This window comes from Lepidochelys kempii, chromosome 6, assembly GCF_965140285.1.
Source record: "Lepidochelys kempii isolate rLepKem1 chromosome 6, rLepKem1.hap1, whole genome shotgun sequence".
NCBI lineage: Eukaryota > Metazoa > Chordata > Testudines > Cheloniidae > Lepidochelys > Lepidochelys kempii.
Genome location: NC_136385.1, coordinates 70,809,230 through 70,829,018, shown reverse-complemented (window position 1 = coordinate 70,829,018; position 19,789 = coordinate 70,809,230). Strand labels below are relative to the sequence as shown.

The 19,789-nt window shown below is 44.3% G+C and overlaps 1 protein-coding gene across 1 annotated transcript in view; it reads right to left on the bottom strand.

The window, feature by feature from the left end:
* LOC140913609 (cytosolic phospholipase A2 epsilon) overlaps positions 1 to 13,212 on the bottom strand; it is an 88,121-nt gene extending 74,909 nt beyond the window's left edge. Inside the window, exons 1-5 of the mRNA XM_073350336.2 lie at positions 13,190 to 13,212; positions 6,307 to 6,442; positions 4,626 to 4,668; positions 2,105 to 2,242; positions 433 to 662 (exon numbers count right to left, since the gene is read on the bottom strand). Coding sequence (XP_073206437.2) covers positions 433 to 662; positions 2,105 to 2,242; positions 4,626 to 4,668; positions 6,307 to 6,442; positions 13,190 to 13,212 — 570 coding nt within the window. The remainder of the gene's footprint in view (positions 1 to 432; positions 663 to 2,104; positions 2,243 to 4,625; positions 4,669 to 6,306; positions 6,443 to 13,189) is intronic.
* Positions 13,213 to 19,789: the final 6,577 nt, after the last annotated feature.

Genomic DNA, 19,789 nt, shown 5'->3' with positions numbered 1-19,789 from the left:
GTCTGTGAGCCATCTTGGTCAGATCACTGTTACAAATGCAAACTTACTCTTACCATCCTTCTGTAATAAAAGGATTATTTTTACCCCAATACTGAAAAGACTACAAACCCAGTGAAATAAAAATTTCACTGGCAGTTTCACATATGTAACAATGGCAATTACTTCTCTGACTACAGAGGAAAAATAGAGGGAGCATCATGATGCAGGAAACTCAGAACACCTGGGGTGTGTTGGGTACCCTCAGAACTTAAATGGTAAGGCAATAGCAGGCTTCGTTTTTACAAGGGATACCTATGATATAAAATGGCAGATTTAAGCATAGGGGCACATTTGGCATGTCAATCTTGGCAGCACCTCAGATATTGGTGGCCACTAGAGATGGAAGGTTTGAAAACAGCCAGTCGAGCAGAAAGATAAATCAAATTGAATAACCTCAAATGCTGTGCTCAAGGAGTAATCAAATGACAGGATGATATCCACATTCCTCTCCTTCCTCAAGAGTGGTGGACAACTGGTATTGATGAAATAGGCAGCATCAGCCAGACACAGGTCATCTTCTGATGTGGTCAGTTGATTAGGGAACAAGTCCAGTTGACAGTCTGAAAGGCAGATATTTCTAGTATTAGTACACCATTTAGAGACAGTGCCTATGATTTTCTTCTCTAGTGGAAGGAAAGGATAACAGAAACAAGTTTTCAGATTCCATATCTGATTACCCTTGAGATGCTGGACCCTCACAGCATCTTAACCCTCCATCCTGAAAGAATCCCTTAAAAGTAAAGGAAGATTTTGATCAGTGTTTTAACCTTTTAGTTCCCCACACTGGTATGCCAGCGACAAAACAACTGAGATTGAAGCCATCCTTTTCTTGGGGAAATCTTGCCACTCCCCCCAATCCTCCCCTACAAAAATGGGGAACTGTGCAAAATCCATGATGGTTTTCTGAAAATATCATGTATCCTATGAAAAGAGATTCCCACAAGAAACATTGAGGGTTTAATTTTCCCTTGGGGGCTGATTGGTAACTAGCTCTCTGTGAGCTGTAGCTCACGAAAGCTCATGCTCAGATAAATTGGTTAGTCTCTAAGGTGCCACAAGTACTCCTTTTCTTTTAGCTCTCTATAATGCATTATGAGAATTAACCTTTCCTGCCTGTTTTACACATCTTTGTACTAAACTTATGGGAATCTGATCTTAAGTATGCCTGGTGTACTTTTACAAATATTTTTTTAAATTTGCTAATGAAATGTCATTCTCCAGCACCAGCCAAAAGGCCAAAACTTGCTCACTGAAAGCATATTAGAACATACCTGAAAGATATTATTTTAACATTCTTGTGGGGGAAGGGACAAGAAAGCAGCTATTTATACAAATTTAGGGGGTTACCACAGTTACATTTCCTATATGGAGAGACACCTGTATTTGAAAGGTGCCCTTGTTGAGAGCAGAGAGTTCTAGCCTCTACAAGGGAGACAGAGAAAGGAGTGTGTTGTAGAAAGTAACTATTTCAAGGAAAGATCACACATACAGATAAGCCTGTTTTCTTATTGCTCAAAAGAGTGCGACAAAAGGGACAAAGAGGGCCACTGTGATTATAAAAAGAGAGCAAAACTATCTACAAAGTTCTAAGCACTTACAGTGGTGGCAGAGATCCCACTAAAATAACTAAGTTAGCATGAAAAAAGGAAAGCAGAAAGCTGTTAATTCATGTTTTTATCTTCACTAGAGATATGGCTTAATAAAGCTAGAAATAGAATAAGCCCAGAGACTCTCATGAATTCACAATTCTTTTACATACTCCAAAGCTATTTGCATAGTTCATTTAGTAGCCAGACTAAAACTTTCAGTAGCCAATTGTGCAGTTTTATCTGCACTGTTACATAGAAGCACCTGTTTAATATGCAAGAATTTGCTAACCAGTTCAAAGCCCCTTCTAGTTTTTGTGCTGGCTTTCCTACCTACTTTGTTCTATGGAACAACCCACTAACATACAGCCCACCTGGCTGGTGATCCCATTATTGACAATGGATATCTGGGTTTTTGTGATCTTATATCATTCCTGTAGACTGATTTTTTATTTTTATTTTTTTTTAAGGATAATCACCTTCTATGTAACAGATCCAGGACTCTGGGTTCTTCGTCATTAGTCGCCCCATGAAAAATTCACTTCCAAAATCTTCTGAGCGAATGAAAGCGGCGTATTTCAGGAATCCAACCTTATAAGGGGAAAATTCACACCATTCTAGAAACACAAAAATGAAATATTTTACCTGATCATGGAAGCAGACAAGAATATATATGGAACAATTCTGACTTCAGACAAAAAGCATAATTTGAAAAAATTTGCTGAAGTCACTTACAGTCCCCTGGGAATTAACTCAAACTACCAGTGTGTTGAGAATCTAACAGCTTCTAAAATTTAGCTCAAGCTGCATTCTCTGTATCCCTGGTACATAAACTACTGAGATCATTTTGCGGCGGGATATGCACCAGTTCCATAGTTTTATGGATTCTCCACATAAGATCTGGGAACTTGTTCCTCCTTGGCAATACATATAATATATTTCAGTACCTGTTGTCCAGCATTACTCTGACAGAGTGGCCCCTGATGTTGCATAGGAAGTGATAGCAAGTGTATCAGACTACTTTGACTTCAAGAATGTTGCTATGGAGAGACATCTCCTGGGGGGGGTCCAATTGCCTTGGGCTGAGAAGACCTCAGAATGGGCATGCCAGCCTAAAAGGGAAACATCTGCGATGATGAAGTTTGTAGGGAGAGAACTTGAAAATGGAACTCCCACAGAGACCTTTTGGGGATCAATCCACAATTGAGGGAGTCAAGGACCCCCTGAGGTATCCACACCTGCTTGGACAGATTGTATTTTTTGGGTGTGTAGACAGACCCAAGCCAGGCTTGAAGACATCAGAAGTGTAGTCTTGCCAGGGGAGCTACAAATGTACAGGCTTCCCTGTGGCCCAAGAATCATAGAAGGTTAGTGTTGGAAGGGACCTCAGGAGGTCATCTAGTCCAACTCCCTGCTTGAAGCAGGACCAATCCCCAATTTTTGCACCAGATCCCTAAATGGCCCCCTCAAGGATTGAACTCACAACCCTCGGTTTAGCAGGCCAATGCTCAAACCACTGAGCTATCCCTCCCTTGGGAGTTGAAGACAAGTCCTTGCTGTAGTTTGTGGGCTCAGCTGCAGTGTGAAAATGAGGCTGGACATTGTAGCAAACCTGTCTATGGGCAGCTACGCGTTGAAGTTGGTGGAAAAGGGAGTGGCCCCAATGAAGTCTCTTTGTTCCATATGTATGAGCATAGACTTCTCCACATGGAGACAGAGGCCCAAGCAGCAGAAGAGGGATGGTGCCTTGATGGTTAATGAATGCACCTCGAGAAAGGACCCATCTTCAGGAGCCAGTCATCCGGCTAAGGGAAGATAATTATTCCCATCTGATGAAGATTCACCGCAGTGGCTGAGAGGATCTTTAAAAACCCTTGGGGTGGTCAAAAGACCGAAGGATGCAATAAGGTATTGATAGTGCTCCTTGTCCATGACAAATCATAGGAAATGTCGTTGAGCAAAGCGCATAGCTAAATGAAGGTATGCGTCCCAGAGGTCCAGGGAAATGAACCAGACCCCCGGATCCAAATATGGAATGATCACTGCCAGGGTTACCACCCTGAACCGTTGACAGAGGAGGAAGTTGTTTAAAGTCCTGAGATTCAGAATCAGTCTCCACCATCCTCTTTTCTTGAGAGCCAGGAAGTATCTAGAGTAAAAACCTTTTTCCACAAATAGTGATGGAATGCATTCAATCATCCCTAAGAGCAGGAGGGATTGTACTTTCTGTCTTAAGAGACCTCTGAAAGAAGGGTCCCTGAAAAGGGATGGGGACGGGGATGGGAGATAGGGAGGGATAGAGCTGAATTGCATAAAATAGCCTGTCAGACTACCTTTAGGCTCCATCTGTCCCAGCTGAGGAGCTCCTAGGAAGATAGGGAGAGGCAGTGTCCATGAGGTTGTTGTGATAACTGGGCCTACAAATATACCTTCATTGAAAGCTCAACTGTAAAACGTGAGCATAAATTCATAAAATGTCACAATAACCTACAGCAACAGATGTTGATGGGAAAAGATGTAAAAGCAAGACAGAAATATTGAATTAGTCCCAACAAAAAGGTCTACTGCTATAACTCAAGGGCTGTGTTGATAAACAAGAAAAGCATGGAACCACAAATCAGTGAACCAAAATTGGTGTGTTGGAAACTAGGCCTAACTGGTGGACAAAATAATGAGAGGATGGGCTATTCCATCCATCACTGCCATTTGCTGTCCTTAAAAAAAAGACATTTCCAGGAGAAAAATTGACGACTGGAGCTAGCTTCACCATCATGGATTCAACCTTCATCATCTCCTGGGACCCTGGGCGTTCATCATCCAATCCTGAGATGATGACAAGACCAGGTAAGAGAGAGAGAGAGCGAGCGCCAGATGACATTGCCATCTCCACCAGCTCTGGCTGAATCCCAACCACCACCTGAGATGTGGGACTGTCTCCTGCCCCCACCTCAAATGTGTCCTTTTCCTACCCTACCTTCTTTCTCCCTTTTCCTACCCTACCTTCTTTCTCCCTTTTTCTTCTGTCTAATAAGTGTCTATAATCCTGTGAGCAGAAAGAAGCAGTTAAAAGTTAAACAGCCCAATGCTGGTACAAGTTTGCCAGATCTCAGCGTGGCAGATAAGACCCTGTACCATGCATGTGTTTTTCCAGAGGAGAGGTTGCAAGTGATAGAAAATTCCGCTTCTGCCTCTGGTGTTGACTATTTTTGCTATTCTTTACTCTCCCCTTGTGTATGTTTGTCTTGTTAGGAAACAGATTGAACTTCGACAACAACTCCTCCAGCCCATCTCATCTTACTGCTCTTTTCCCCAAAGGGACAGTTACTACCATCTTTGATTCCATCAAAAAGACGGTCAAACAAGGGTTTTTTTTCCTTCCCAAAACTCCCTCCAGCTAAAGGAAAAGGGAATAAGGGATGTTGTTAAAATAAAAGCCTTGTTTGCTTTACTTTTCCAATGCTTTAATTGCTTTTCCCTCATTTCTGTATCTTTAATAAAAGGTTACAGGAATGGGTGAGTGAGATTCTGTGGCCTGCAATGTGCAGGAGGTCAGACTAGATGGTTATGTATGGTCCCTTCTGGCCTTAAAGCCTCTGAGTCAAAGGATTTTTAATGATGTGTTTGCCCTGGTGCTAAGGAGGCTGTGGGCTCTATAGCAAACCCCAAACCTTATTTAACACTGTTTAATGTTGGACAGTTTCAGAGTCATCTTAACAGCTTTGACTCTTTGGGCTCATATATTCCATCTAAATTAATACAACAGGGTGGTCAGGAGTTGGTGCAGCATATGATCTGGAAAAGGGGGACTTGGATTCCCCAGGCCTCAAAAAACTCTCCATAAGCAGTAATTTCAGTCTGTCCTCCCTCCGCTTTCTAGATCTGCTTTTGAATCTGAAGCAGACCTTGCACTTGAAGGGGATGTGAATCTCTCCAAGGCAGCGAAGTGGTGCCATGGCACTCTTGATCACAGATTTTGTCAGCAGTATCTGCAGGTCCATGCCTGCGCCCTAGACATCTTTGTGCTCCCTATATACCCTCACACCAAAGCGCAAGGATGTCTAGGGCGCAGGCATGGACCTGCAGACACTGCTGACAAAACATCCTATCAAGAATGCACATATGTACGGACATCCTGACATGGAGCACTGATAGGAGCAATAACTGAAAGAAGTTTGAGCAATGAATTCAATTATTTGAGCCCATTGGTTGTGGATCAGCAGGGGCTGGGAGCGATGTAGAGGCGGTATGCCCAGTCATGCCTTTGGGAAAAAGAGGCATTTCATGTTGCACTGTAACAATTCTTTTGGCCTACTCAGCAGGAGCAATCAGCTTCCAGGGGGGCCTCTTTAGCCCCAGAAGAATAATCAGTTATGATATCGGGCATTTGGTGTAATGGAGGAGGGAGTGACAGTTAAAAAACTGGGTAGCAGAGCAAGGAGCAGTCCTGCAAAAGTCCCCTTAAAGTCCAATGCTCATCCAGCTCTATATTATGCCATGCAGTGCTTTAAGCAAACAACGTATTTCTGTCACAGCACCATTGAGACTAGTGGACTTGCCTGTATCATGCCATCAGGAGTGAAGGTGAATGGTTGGAGGCAAATGTATAAATCCAGGGTATCCATATTCTGAAACATATATTCCCTTCCTCCCTGCTCCAGCCACAGAATTCTATCTAACAAACTTCATGGTCTAGCAGGTCCTCTTCCAACTGGAGAACCTTTTTCAGGGTAGCAGCAACCACCTTCTTCCGCTTCTGCAGGAAATCCTGCTCCTCTGCGCACAGGTCAGACCCCAAGAGCATGTCTAGGTCTTCCTGGCTGAAACAAAGAAAGGGACATGTATGGACAGAGACCAATGTACTATTCAGTGAGGACTGGATCAATTTTTAGCACTTGTAATTAACCTGCAAATGGATAAGCTATTCCCATAAATCAAACAAATCCCATAATTCCTTTGTTGCTCACAGATCATGCCTGTGGTCCTGCATCAGTGCAGGGAGCTGGACTTGACCTCTCAAGGTCCCTTCCAACCCTACATTTCTATGATTCTATGCTCTTCTATCAGTTCAGTTCCATATCTATTCAAATGAAAGAGACATTCCAAATACATACAGATCCAACAGTGATCAACAAGTATCTTGCTGGACAAACAGATGCTCGTCAGCACCAAAGAAGTTTATGTGCCATCTTTCTTCTTCAAAATATTTCAAAGCACTTTTCAAAATAATTAGGTAAGAGGAGTTGCTATTACATGATTAATAATAGTTTATACACAAACTTAGATATTAGAATTTGTATTATTGACAAAGGAAATGTGGACAAGAATGCCAGATTTCCTCACTTCTTCTGAAAAATTACCATTAAACACAAATGTCTCCTTCCAAGGACAGCACATTTCTAATAATACATAACCCACCCACTCTTAGTACTGCACTGTTATGTCACATTTGGTGTGAGCCTAACGTCTGGTGTTGGACTTGTCATGAACTCCTGGTCCAGAGGCAAGCATGAGGGCCAAGTGCACTAGTTACATGGGAAGCAACTTCTTGGTAAGTCAAATTCAGTGGTAGTGTAAATGACAGTTTAAATTACACATGGGATTGAATGTTAGTTGGTCAGAAAACAGATAAATAGAACCATAAAATCAAATAGAGTCATAGAAATGTAAGGCTGAAAGAAACCTAAGAGGTCATCTAGTCCATCCTCCAGTGCTCATGCAGGATTAGGTATACCTAGACTAACCCTAAAAGGTGTTTGTTTAATCTGTTCTTAAAAACTTCCAGTGACAGGATTCCACAGTCCCCCTAGGAAAACCTGTTCAAGTGCTTAACTATCCTTATAATTAGAATATATTTTCTAATTTCCTAATATCTTTTCCTAATATCCAGCCTGAATCTCCCTTGCTACAAACTAAGCCAATTACTTCTTATCCTATGTGGTGGGCCTGGAAAACAATTGATCACCAACCTTTATCAGAACTTTTTACATACTTCAAGATTTATGTCCCACCTCAGCCTTCGCTTCTGTAGAAATAAACATGCCCAATTCTTTCAACCTTTCCTCATAGATAATGTTTTCTAAACCTCTTATCATTTTTGTTGGTCTCCTCTGCACTCCCTCCAATTTGTTCACATCTTCCTAATGACATGGTGGCCAAAATTGGACACAATACTCCATCTGAGGCCTCACCAATGCCAAGTCGGGAGGAACAATTACTTCCTAGGTCTTACATATTACATTCTTGTTAATACATCCAAGAGTGACATTTGCCTTTGTTGCAATATAATCACACTAAGAAACGGAGTACTTGTGGCACCTTAGAGACTAACAAATTTATTTGAGCATAAGCTTTCATGAGCTGCAGCTCACTTCATCGGATGCATTCAGTGGAAAATACAGTGGGGAGATTTATATACATAGAGAACATGAAACAATGGGTGTTACCATACACACTGTAACCAGAGTGATCACTTAAGGTGAGCTATTACCAGCGGAGCGGGGGGGACGACCTTTTGTAGTGATAATCAAGATGGGCCATTTCCAGCAGTTGACAAGAACATCTGAGGAACAGTGGGGGTGGGGGGAATTAAACACGGGGAAATAGTTTTACTTTGTGTAATAACCCATCCATTCCCAGTCTCTATTCAAACCTAAGTTAATTGTATCCAGTTTGCAAATTAAGCCCCACAGTATGCCAACATTTTTATGGCAGACTTAGAACAACGTTTCCTCAGCTCTCGTCCTCTAATGCCCCTACTCTACTTGCGCTACATTCCTGGAAGCAGGGTAGGACCTGCCGCTATTCTTCCATGGGAGCATTTCAGTCCATGCAAAAATAATACAGTTTCTCTTTGGTTAACTCCATGCTCCCATCTTTGCCATTCGCACCTTCCCTCTGGGTAAAAATTTTAAACTACATTTTAGAGAGAATGAGAGTAGCTGAGAAATCAATCAGAAATGTAATTACCACCACTAGGACACCATTCATGATGAGATTTTCCGGTTGGTCCAAGCTGAGGGGGGGAAAAGCACTTTTCACAACTAGTTCAATGTAATACAAACATATGCATCATTCTTATTTTGCTTTTTAGTGTAAAGAGACGTTTTCCATTTCAATAACTTTTTTAAATGTCAACATAAAAATCATTCCATAATGAGTTATGTGCTCATGAAAGATGGTAAGTGTAATTTGGGAGCCTTGCCATTTTAGGGATACAAATCTATCAGGTTAGCCCTGGCCTTCCTAATGCCACTCCCTGTTCTGCTCAATAACAGAGATTGAAGTTTGCATTATTTCACAAAATATCAGCTATCGAAGGCAACCAGCTTAGAAAGAGATGCAGAAGAAAGGATCTTTCTTACAGCAGACTGACTTGGTCATAGGCAAACGGCCTGATTCTTCAGGCACCACAGATGAACAACTCCTACTGGCCTTCATAAGTTTTATGATGCTTATATGCTGGAAAATCAGGCACCAGGTTACTCTGCTACAAGTGTGAGCACAGGTCATAGCAAAAATGCCTATTCGCTAAACGCAGGTGCTCCTCCCTCCTCCCCAGTCATTCCAGTCTCCCCACCATTTCAAACCACCACTTCAGGTAGACATCCATCCCCATCCCTCTTCCAAGCCCCTTCATAGCCCCCAAGTATGCAGTTAGCCTTCTTGGCATCAAGGGCACACTGCTGACTCATATCCAGCTTCTCATCCACTGTAATCCCCAGGTCCTTTTCTGCAGAACTGCTGCTTAGCCAGTCGGCCCCCAGCCTGTAGCAGTGCATGGGATTCTTCCGTCCTATGTACAGGACTCTGCACTTGTCCTTCCTCAACCTCATCAGATTTCTTTTGGCCCGATCCTCCAATTTGTCTAGGTCACTCTGGACCCTATCACTACCCTCCACCGTATCTATCTCTTCCCCCCAGCTTAGTGTCATCCATGAACTTGCTGATAGTGCAATCTATCCCATCGTCCAGATCATTAATAAAGATGATGAACAAAACCGGCCCCAGACTGACCCCTGGGGCACTCCACTTGATATGGCTGCCAACTAGACATCAAGCCGTTGATCACTACCTGTTGAGTCTGACAATCTAGCCAGCTTTCTATCCTCCTTATAGTCCATTCATCCAATCCATACTTTAACTTGCTGGTAATGTTGTGGCCCAACAAACTGTGCAAGATGTGAGGGGACAGTAATCCTCAAGTTCTCACCCTGACTCTGACTCTCTACAGGATGACATCTTGGGCTCATCACTTAACCACTGTAAAATGGGGATAATGCTACTTGCCTACTTCACACAGATTGCAGTGAGGAATTATTTCATTAGTTAACATTTGTGCAGCACTGCTGAATATATACATGCTGAGTATGTGCGTGTACACACACACACACACGAAAACCCATGCTGGTGCCTAAATACAGATTTGGAAGTCTGACTTTAGGGTCCTATTTTTGAAAACTTTGGCCCTAAAGTTTTAGGTGCTGGAGTCCAGGATTTGCAGGAGTTGACAGACCTGGAAAAGTTTACCCTAACAAAGTTTCATGCTTGTACAGTTTACCTTGTAAGTCACTTGATGCAAATATCTGCTCAGTAGCTCGTGCCATCTATATCAGCATGCCTTCCTCTCTTTCTGACTCACAGCTCTTTGAAACATCTGCTTTCAGATGACATTGTGTGTGTCCTATGCCTCTGAGTTAAAAAATAGCAGCACAGGAAGAAACTAACTGCATTATGACAGGTTTCAGAGGAACAGCCGTGTTAGTCTGTATTCGCAAAAAGAAAAGGATTACTTGTGGCACCTTAGAGACTAACCAATTTATTTGAGCATGAGCTTTCGTGAGCTACAGCTCACTTCATCAGATGTTTACCGTGGAAACTGCAGCAGACTTTATATACACACAGAAATCATGAAACAATACCTCCTCCCACCCCACTGTCCTGCTGGTAATAGCTTATCTAAAGTGATCAACAGGTGGGCCATTTCCAGCACAAATCCAGGTATCAAGGTTTTCTCACATCCCCCCCACCCCCATACACACACAAACTCACTCTCCTGCTGGTAATAGCTCATCTAAACTGACCATTCTCCAGGTTTAAATCCAAGTTAAACCAGAACATCTGGGGGGGGGGGTAGGAAAAAACAAGAGGAAACAGGCTACCTTGCATAATGACTTAGCCACTCCCAGTCTCTATTTAAGCCTAAATTAATAGTATCCAATTTGCAAATGAATTCCAATTCAGCAGTTTCTCGCTGGAGTCTGGATTTGTGCTGGAAATGGCCCACCTGTTGATCACTTTAGATAAGCTATTACCAGCAGGACAGTGGGGTGGGAGGAGGTATTGTTTCATGATTTCTGTGTGTATATAAAGTCTGCTGCAGTTTCCACGGTAAACATCTGATGAAGTGAGCTGTAGCTCACGAAAGCTCATGCTCAAATAAATTGGTTAGTCTCTAAGGTGCCACAAGTAATCCTTTTCTAACTGCATTAGTTAACTTTGGGATGTAATTTGTAGGAAAGTTGTATACAATACAAAGTCCCAAAGACTAGAATCAAAATGTTTTCTTAGAGTAAATCTACGTTTGTAGAAAAAGAGACTGGCTAGCTCATTTATAAAATGGGGATAATAATGCTTACCCACCTTTAAAAAAAATCTTGAGAACTACAACTGGAAATCGTTTTGTAAGTGCTACGTACTATCATCATCATCCACTCTGAACCTTACAAACACTCACAAGAATTATACCCTGTAGGGGTAGAGGGCATCTCAGTCATAGGATATACTATACATCAGAGCAACACTACCATTTCATTAGCTTGCCTTTTGGGATAGTGTCAATACCACACGTACAGAGTATACAGCAGCCATGCTAACTTTAGAATCACCAAACTCCACCATCTTGCAGCAGCTGTGTTTTGCTTGGAAATCTCCCATCCATACACCAACCAGTCTTGGTCGTTCTACCTTATGAGATCACATCTGAGGGACATATTGCTTCAGGCCAGCCATAATTCCTTGCACAGGCGGTGTCAGAAAGTGACCTTAACCAGTCAATCATCATCATAATCAGTTCATATTTCCACCCATATTCTCGAACCCAAGCCAAGCAAAGCCGTTCTCCTAAAATTAATAAGTTAAAAGGTCTGTTGATGTTTGCCTAAAATGTGCTAACACACACCTTTGAGACATCCATTTAACTTGTTCTTTCATTTGATGCTGATAGGTTAGGATCAAGCTGTCTCCAAGCCATCTATGTGAAAATAACTATCCATCCGATGAGGTGAGCTGTAGCTCATGAAAGCTTATGCTCTAATAAATTGGTTAGTCTCTAAGGTGCCACAAGTACTCCTTTTCTTTTTACGGATACAGACTAACACGGCTGCTACTCTGAAACCTATCCAACTACAATGATTTTTTAGCTCCCCAGAATTAATAAGAGAAGCAAATGTTAAGATGCTTTCAGTCAGCATCAGATCCACAAGTGTCATATTGACTTGTATTCATGAAATTTAGCATATTCTTTTATCAAGAACTCTTGCATCATAGCATGAATCCAAATTATGTCTGTTACAGAGCCAATCTCCAGGTTGAGCTTAGCCAAATTATTCCAGTCCCTAGGTTTAAGTTCCTCTGTCCTTCTTGAGGTCCTTTTAGTTAGTTTTCTGAATTGTTTGAGGGGTATCTGAGCCCCATATTTGGCTTTTGAAACCCACAACTAAGGAGATGGAGTCCCAATTTGCCAGAAACCTAATACTAAGATAGAACCAAGTGATCTGCTGCTGTGTGAAAGAAATGTGTAGGGGGACGAGGAGAGAGACAAAATAAAGATTAACTAGATTGAAGGCTCCCAAAATCTGCAATTGAGCCCTGCTGTCCCCTCTCTACTTTAAAAAAAAAGTTTTCCTAGTTACGGTTACATATTTTATTGTTCATTTCTTTAATGCACTCATTCAACAAAAAGGAGTACCTCTTTTGCTCTGCACACATCTTGAAATGTTCTAAAAATACAGCTATAATAATGGACTACTACTTCACACTGCTTTGCCCAATAATTAATACATATAATAATCCATTGTGCTTGCTGCAGCCTATGACTGTTTTTCTCACTTATTGGAGAGACAAGGTAGATGAGGTAATGCCTTTTAGTGGACCAACTTCTGTTGGTGAGACAGACAAGCTTGGTCCAATAAAAGATATTCCCTCACCCACCTTGTCTCTTTACTATCCTGGGACCAACATGGCTACAACAACACTTCAGACACTTCTCAATTATTATTTCTAGTACGTATTTGTAACTAAGCCTGTTGAAATGCTCTCAGTGAAACCCAAAACAATGCAAAATTTGCCTGGTTTCACACTATATTACAAACGCAAAATTCAGGCTAGAATTACAGAAAGATTTGTCAGGGCTGGGAAACTACTTAAAAGATTCTGGTTCCAATTCTGAGCAAATCTAAGTTTAGGAGGGTTTTTCTCAGAATCATTCCTAGACTGCTACCCTCTCCCAGGTACAGATCTAGAATACTACCACTGGCCAGAATCAAAACTACTCAGTTGTGTCTTACAGGTCCTTTACTGCGAACAGCATCGCCCTTACCTCGTATAGTTAACGCTGTACTTCTAGAGCAGAAGGCACACGAATTCTGTCACCATTGTCACCATAAAGTTCTGAGTGGGTACAAAATGTCACACGCTGAAGTCCCAGATGGCCTTGAATTTCCTACCATATTTACCTGTGGAGGAAAGAATTATAGCCTATGTTTTCAGAAGTAAATAGTGATTCTAGGTGCCTAACTTGAAATAACTAAGGACCTAATTTTCAGACAGGGTTCCCAACTTTCCAATTTCTTAAAATCAGACAGTCCAGCCCCCAGCCCCACTACTCGCTCGCTCCTCCTTTCCCCCAGGATTCACCTGCCACCTGCAGAGCTGGGCTGGGAGCTGAAGTGGAGGCTGCCTACGAGATGCAGGTAGGAGTCGGCCTTGACTGAGAAGGGGCTGGCATGAGTTGAACCAGGCTGGTGGTGGTGTTTGCAGTCAGCCATCATGGGGAGGGCGGGAGGGGTTGTCAGTCTGTCTGTCTGAACCAGGGCAGACTGGAAGAAATGCCCTTTCCTCCCCGCACTGATTCTGCAGCGGATGGGGGCAGAGGGCAGAGCTGAGGAGCAGAGACAAGGGTGGAAAATAGGATGCAATCCAAACACAATCCAGCGGCGTGGATTGGCACCTTCCTGGCTCACAGCCATGCTCCCCCAGCTCTCTGCAAGTGCTCCGCTGCGGTCACACATGCTGAAGTGGGCACTGCTTTGGGTCCCCCCATTCTGGGGCTCCTGCAGGCAGTAACCAGACTTTGTGTGTCCAGTCAATACTTCTGACCGGACACTGTACAGGTCCTCTTTCAACCAAACTTTCCAGTTAAAAACCAGACACCTGGCAACCCTATTTTCAGAGGATGCGTGCTCAGCATTTTGGTCCTGATTCAGGAAAACACTTGAGCCACACGCTTAACAATCCCTACCCAGAAAAGCACTTCAGTAAATCTGTCTGTCCTGTTGACATCAATCAGGGCCCTTTAAAGTGTCTCAAATTGGGCACCCAAAATCTCTGGTCACTTTTGAAAATCTGGGCCTACATATCTGGAAGGAACTCTCTTGCTCCACAGAAGCAGAGATGATTTGTTTTCTGTTGATTCTTTGCTGGAAATGAAGCAGCTGATAGTTGAGGCAAAGGATAACAATTGATCCTTACTCACCAGGGGGTAGGTGCACTAGCAAAGCAGTTTAAGGGCTCAGAATTTTAAGTTCCATCATGGGAATGCACATTGAAGAGTAGGGATCTGTTATTCTTATTTTCGGGAGAAATGTATTTACAGTTTCATAGTAAGTACTCCTACTTCACAGGCAGAACCTGCTAGCTAAGATGTATCACCCCAGGAACGCAGAGACAGGAGAGTGAACGCAAGTAACATGCATCTGGGAGAGTGTATTGCTTCTGTAGAATTAGGATTATTGTTTTGAAGATACTAAATAACGTATTTGTTAATTTAATTAACTGACATGCTATCTTAAATGACGGTGCCTAACATCAAAAAGGATTTAGGTTATAAAAATATTTCTCTCCCCTCACTTAACCCCTATAGACAAAATATAGTTACCACCCTCTGAGAACATGAATTGCAGATTAGATAATTTTCGGTTGAGCACATTAAGGGTATGTCTACACTATGAAATTAGGTCAAATTTATAGAAGTCGATTTTTTAGAAAGCGATTTTATACAGTCGATTGTGTGTGTCCCCACTTAAGACCATTAAGTTGGTGGAGTGCGTCCACAGTACTGAGGCTAGCGTCAACTTCTGGACCGTTGCACTGTGGGTAGCTATCCCACGGTTCCCGCAGTCTCCGCCGCCCATTGGAATTCTGGGTTGAAATCCCAATGCCTGATGGGGCAAAAAACATTGTCACGGGTGGTTCTGGGTACGTCGTCAGGCCCCCTCCCCTCCCTCCCTCCGTGAAAGCAATGGCAGACAATCGTTTTGCGCCTTTTTTCCTGGGTTACCCAGGCAGACGCCATACCACAGCAAGCATGGAGCCCATTCAGCTCACCATCACCGTTGGTGTCCTGGGTGCTGGCAGACATGGGACTGCGTTGCTACACAGCAGCAGCTCATGGCCTTGTGGCAGCAGACCATCCACGACTGGTAGCCATCCTCATCATCTCTTGGGTGCTCTTGGCCGGCCTCGGTGAGGTCGGTCAGGGCGCCTGGGAAGACATGGGTGCTCCTGGCAGACCTTGGTGAGATCTGTCAGGGGCGTCTGAACATAAATGGGAGTGACTCAGGTCATTCTCTTCTTTAAGTTTTGTCTAATGGAGATTCAGTCCTACCTGGAATAATGGCAGAGGGATAGCTCAGTGGTTTGAGCGTTGGCCTGCTAAACCCAGGGTTGTGAGTTCAATCCTTGAGGAGGCCATTCAGCCTCAGGCTGCTCTCCCAGCCAACAGCACTGTGAGCACCCAGGAGACGATGACAGCTGGCAGTCGTACTGCACTGTCTGCTGGCAAGCACCCAGGAGATGATGACAGCTAACAGTTGTACTGCACTGTCTTCTGCCAGCCTACCCTTTGCTCCTCCCTCCATGAAAGCAACGGCCGACAATTGTTTTGCGCTTTTTTCCATGCGGGTGCCATATTGCGGTCAGCATTGTCAACCACCCGCCGCTTCCACTGCCACTCTGCTCTCCTGCTGACGTTGGATCAACATGGCAGTTATGACCATTCTAAACACCAAGCACATTATCCAGCAGTATATGCAGAACCAGAACCTGCAAAAGCAGGTGAGTAGGCGAAGGCAGCGCGGTGAGGAGAGTGATGAGGACATGGACACAAACTTCTCTCAAACTACAGGGCCCAGCAATTTGGTCATCCTGGTGGCAAGGGGGCAGGCTCATGCCATAGAATGACCGATTCTGGGCGCCGGGAAACAAACACAGACTGGTAGAACTGCATAGTGTTGCAATGGCGGTGAAACTTTTGCATGCATAAGGGCACTTTCATGGAACTTTATGACTTGCTTTCCCCTGCCCTGAAGCACAAGAATACCAAGATGAGAGCAGCCCTCACACTTGAGAAGTGAGTGGCGATAGCCCTCTGGAAGCTTGCAACGCCAGACACCTACCAGTCAGTAGGGAATCAATTTGGAGTGGGCAAATCTACTGTGGGGGCTGCTGTGATCCAAGTAGGCAATGCTATCACTGAGCTGCTGATATCAAAGGTAGTGACTCTGGGAAATGTGCAGGTCATAGTGGATGGCTTTACTGCAATGGGATTCCCTAACTGTGGTGGGGTGATAGACGGAATGCATATCCCTATCTTGGGACCGGACCACCAAGGCAGCCAGTACATAAACCACAAGGGGTATTTTTCAATGGATCACAAGGGACGTTTCACCAACATCAACGTGGGATGGCCGGGAAAGGTACATGACGCTCACATTTTTAGGAACTCTGGTCCATGGGAACGGCTGCAGCAAGGGACTTAGACCAGAAAATAACCATTGGGGATGTTGAAATGCTTATAGTTATCCTTGGGAACCCAGCCTACCCCTTAATGCCGTGGATCATGAAGCCATACACAGGCACCCTGGACAGTAGTCAGGAGCTGTTCAACTATAGGCTGAGCAAGTGCAGAATGGTGGTAGAATGTGCATTTGGACATTTAAAAGCGCGCTGGCGCAGTTTACTGATTCGGTTAGACCTCAGCAAAACCAATATTCCCATCATTATTACCGCTTGCTGTGCACTCCACAATCTCTGTGAGAGTAAGGGGGAGACGTTTATGGCGGGGTGGGAGGTTGAGGCAAATTGCCTGGCTGCTGATTACATGCAGCCAGACACCAGGGCGGTTAGAAGAGCACAGCAGGGGTTGCTGCGCATCAGAGCAGCTTTGAAAACCAGTTTCATGACTGGCCAGGCTACGGTGTCACAGTTCTGTTTGTTTCTCCTTGATTAAAACCCTCCCCCTCTTGTTTCACTCTACTTCCCTGTAAGCCAAGTGACCTCCCCTCCCCACTTTGATCACCGCTTGCAGAGGCAATAAAGTCATTGTTGTTTCAAATTCATGCATTCTTTATTAATTCGTCACACAAATGTGGGAATAACTGCCAAGGTAACCTAGGAGGGGTGGGGGAGAAGGGAAACACCGGGTGGGATGGTGGAGGAGGGGTGGATGGAAGGACAAGGCCACACTGCACTTCAAAACTTATTGAATGCCAGCTTTCTGTTGCTTGGGCAGTCTTCTGGGGTGGAGTGGTTGGGTTCCCAGAGGCCCCCCACTGTGTTCTTGGGCATCTGGATGAGGAGACTATGGAATTTGGGGAGGAGGGCAGTTGGTTACACAGGGGCTGCAGCAGCGGACTGTGCTCCTGCCGCCTTTCCTACACCTCAACCGTACGCCAGAGCATATCAGTTTGATCCTCCAGTAGCCTCAGCATTGCATCCTGCCTCCTGTCCTCGTGCTCGTCCTGTGCTTTCCTGGACTCTGACATTGTCTCCCTCAACACACTGTGCTGGGCTCTTTCAGCATGGGAGGCCTGCATGAGCTCAGAGAACATTTCATTGCGAGTGCAATTTTTCTGGCTTCTAATCTTTGATAGTCTCTGGGATGGAGATGATACACGGAGCGATAAAAAATTTGCAGCTGTGGTAGGGAAAAAAAGGGAGAGTAGTATTTAAAGAGAGACATTTTAGAGAACCTTCCTAACATGTGGGAATGGCTTCAAACAGCAGGACCCTCATTTCACATACCAAGCACCCATTGGGTTGGTCCTTTAAAATGGGTTGGCCATTTAAAAGGATGGGCTGTGGTTTTCGGGTTAACGTGCAGCACAAACCCAACTAACCACACACACACACACACACACACAATTAATTCTCTGGCATGATCACTTCACCCGTCCCCCAACCGCGTGGCTAACAGCGGGGATGATTTCTGTTCAGCCACAGGCAAACAGCCCAGCAGGAATGGCCACCTCTGAATATCCCCTTAATAACATTCCCCTATTTCTACCAGGTGACCATGAATGATATCACTCTCCTGAGGATAAACACAGAGAGATAAAGAACAGATGTTGCTTGAATGCCAGCAAACACCAGGACCATACGCTGCCATGCTTTGTTATGCAATGATTCCAGATTACGTGCTGCTGGCCTGCCATGGTAAAGTGTCCTACCATGGAGGACGGAATAAGGCTGCCCTCCCCAGAAACCTTTTGCAAAGGCTTTGGGAGTACATCCAGGAGAGCTTCACTGAGATGTCCCTGGAGGATTTCCACTCTGTCCTCAGACACATTAACAGACTTTTCCAGTAGCTGTACTGGCCGCAAATGCATCCCAAGTCTTGAGGGAAAATTAATCATTAAACATGCTTGCTTTTAAACCGTGTATTATATTTACAAAGATACACTCACCAGAGGTCCCTTCTCCGCCTTCTAGGTCCGGGAGCCTGCCTTCAGTGGGTTGGGAGGGTACTACATCCAGGGTGAACAACAGTTACTGGCTGTCAGGGAAAATGGTTTCTCCGCTTGCTTGCTGTGCTTCAACCTCCTCCTCCTCCTCTTCCTCGTCCCCAGAATCTGCATCCCTGTTGCATGAGAGTCCATTGATGGAGTCCATGCACAGGGTTGGGGTAGTTCTAGGGGCACCCCCTAGAATGGCATGCAGCTCATCACAGAAGCAGCATGTCTGGGGCTCTGACCTGGAGCGGCCATTTGCCTCTCTGGTAGGCTTGCCTGAGCTCCTTAAGTTTCACATGGCACTGCTGCGGGTCCCTGTTGTAGCCTCTGTCCTTCATGCCCTTGGAGATTTTTTCAAATATTTTGGCATTTCATCTTTTCGAATGGAGTTTGATAGCATGGATTCGTCTCCCCAAACAGCGATCAGATCCAGTACCTCCCGTTCAGTCCATGCTGGAGCTCTTTTGAGATTCTGGGACTGCATGGTCACCTCTGCTGATGAGCTCTGAATGGTCACCTGTGTTGATCAGCTCACCACGCTGGCCAAACAGGAAATGAAATTCAAAAGTCCATTGGGCTTTTTCTGTCTACCTGGCCAGTGCACCTCAGTTGAGTGCTGTCCAGAGCAGTCACAATGGAGCACTCTGGGATAGCTCCCGGAGCACAATACCATTGAATTGCGTCCACGCTACCCCAAATTGGACCCAGCAAGGTTGATTTCAGTGCTCATCCACTCGTCGGGGAGGAGTATAGAAACTGGTTTTAATAGCCCTTAAAGTTGGAAAAAATGGCTTCATAGTGTGGACGGTTGCAGGGCTAAACCAATCTAACGCTGCTAAATCCGGCCTAAACTCGTAGTGTAGACCAGGGCTAACATATAATTATAGGCCAAATATTAAGGAGGTCCTATTGTAGCCAAGAATGTAAGAGAAGAGACATACTGTGCATATTATTGGAGTGAATGACATCTAGTCTGTGTTTATCACATTCTTATGTCTTAAGCCAGAGTAAAGTATCATGAATTATAAAGAGGTGTCAGTTTGAAGAAGCCAGAAGGTATGCTACGCTTTGTCCGTATAGTACTCTGTATACAATAAGGTGACACTGCTTCCCACACATTGATACACCCACTATCATCTACCTCACCAGAATCAGATG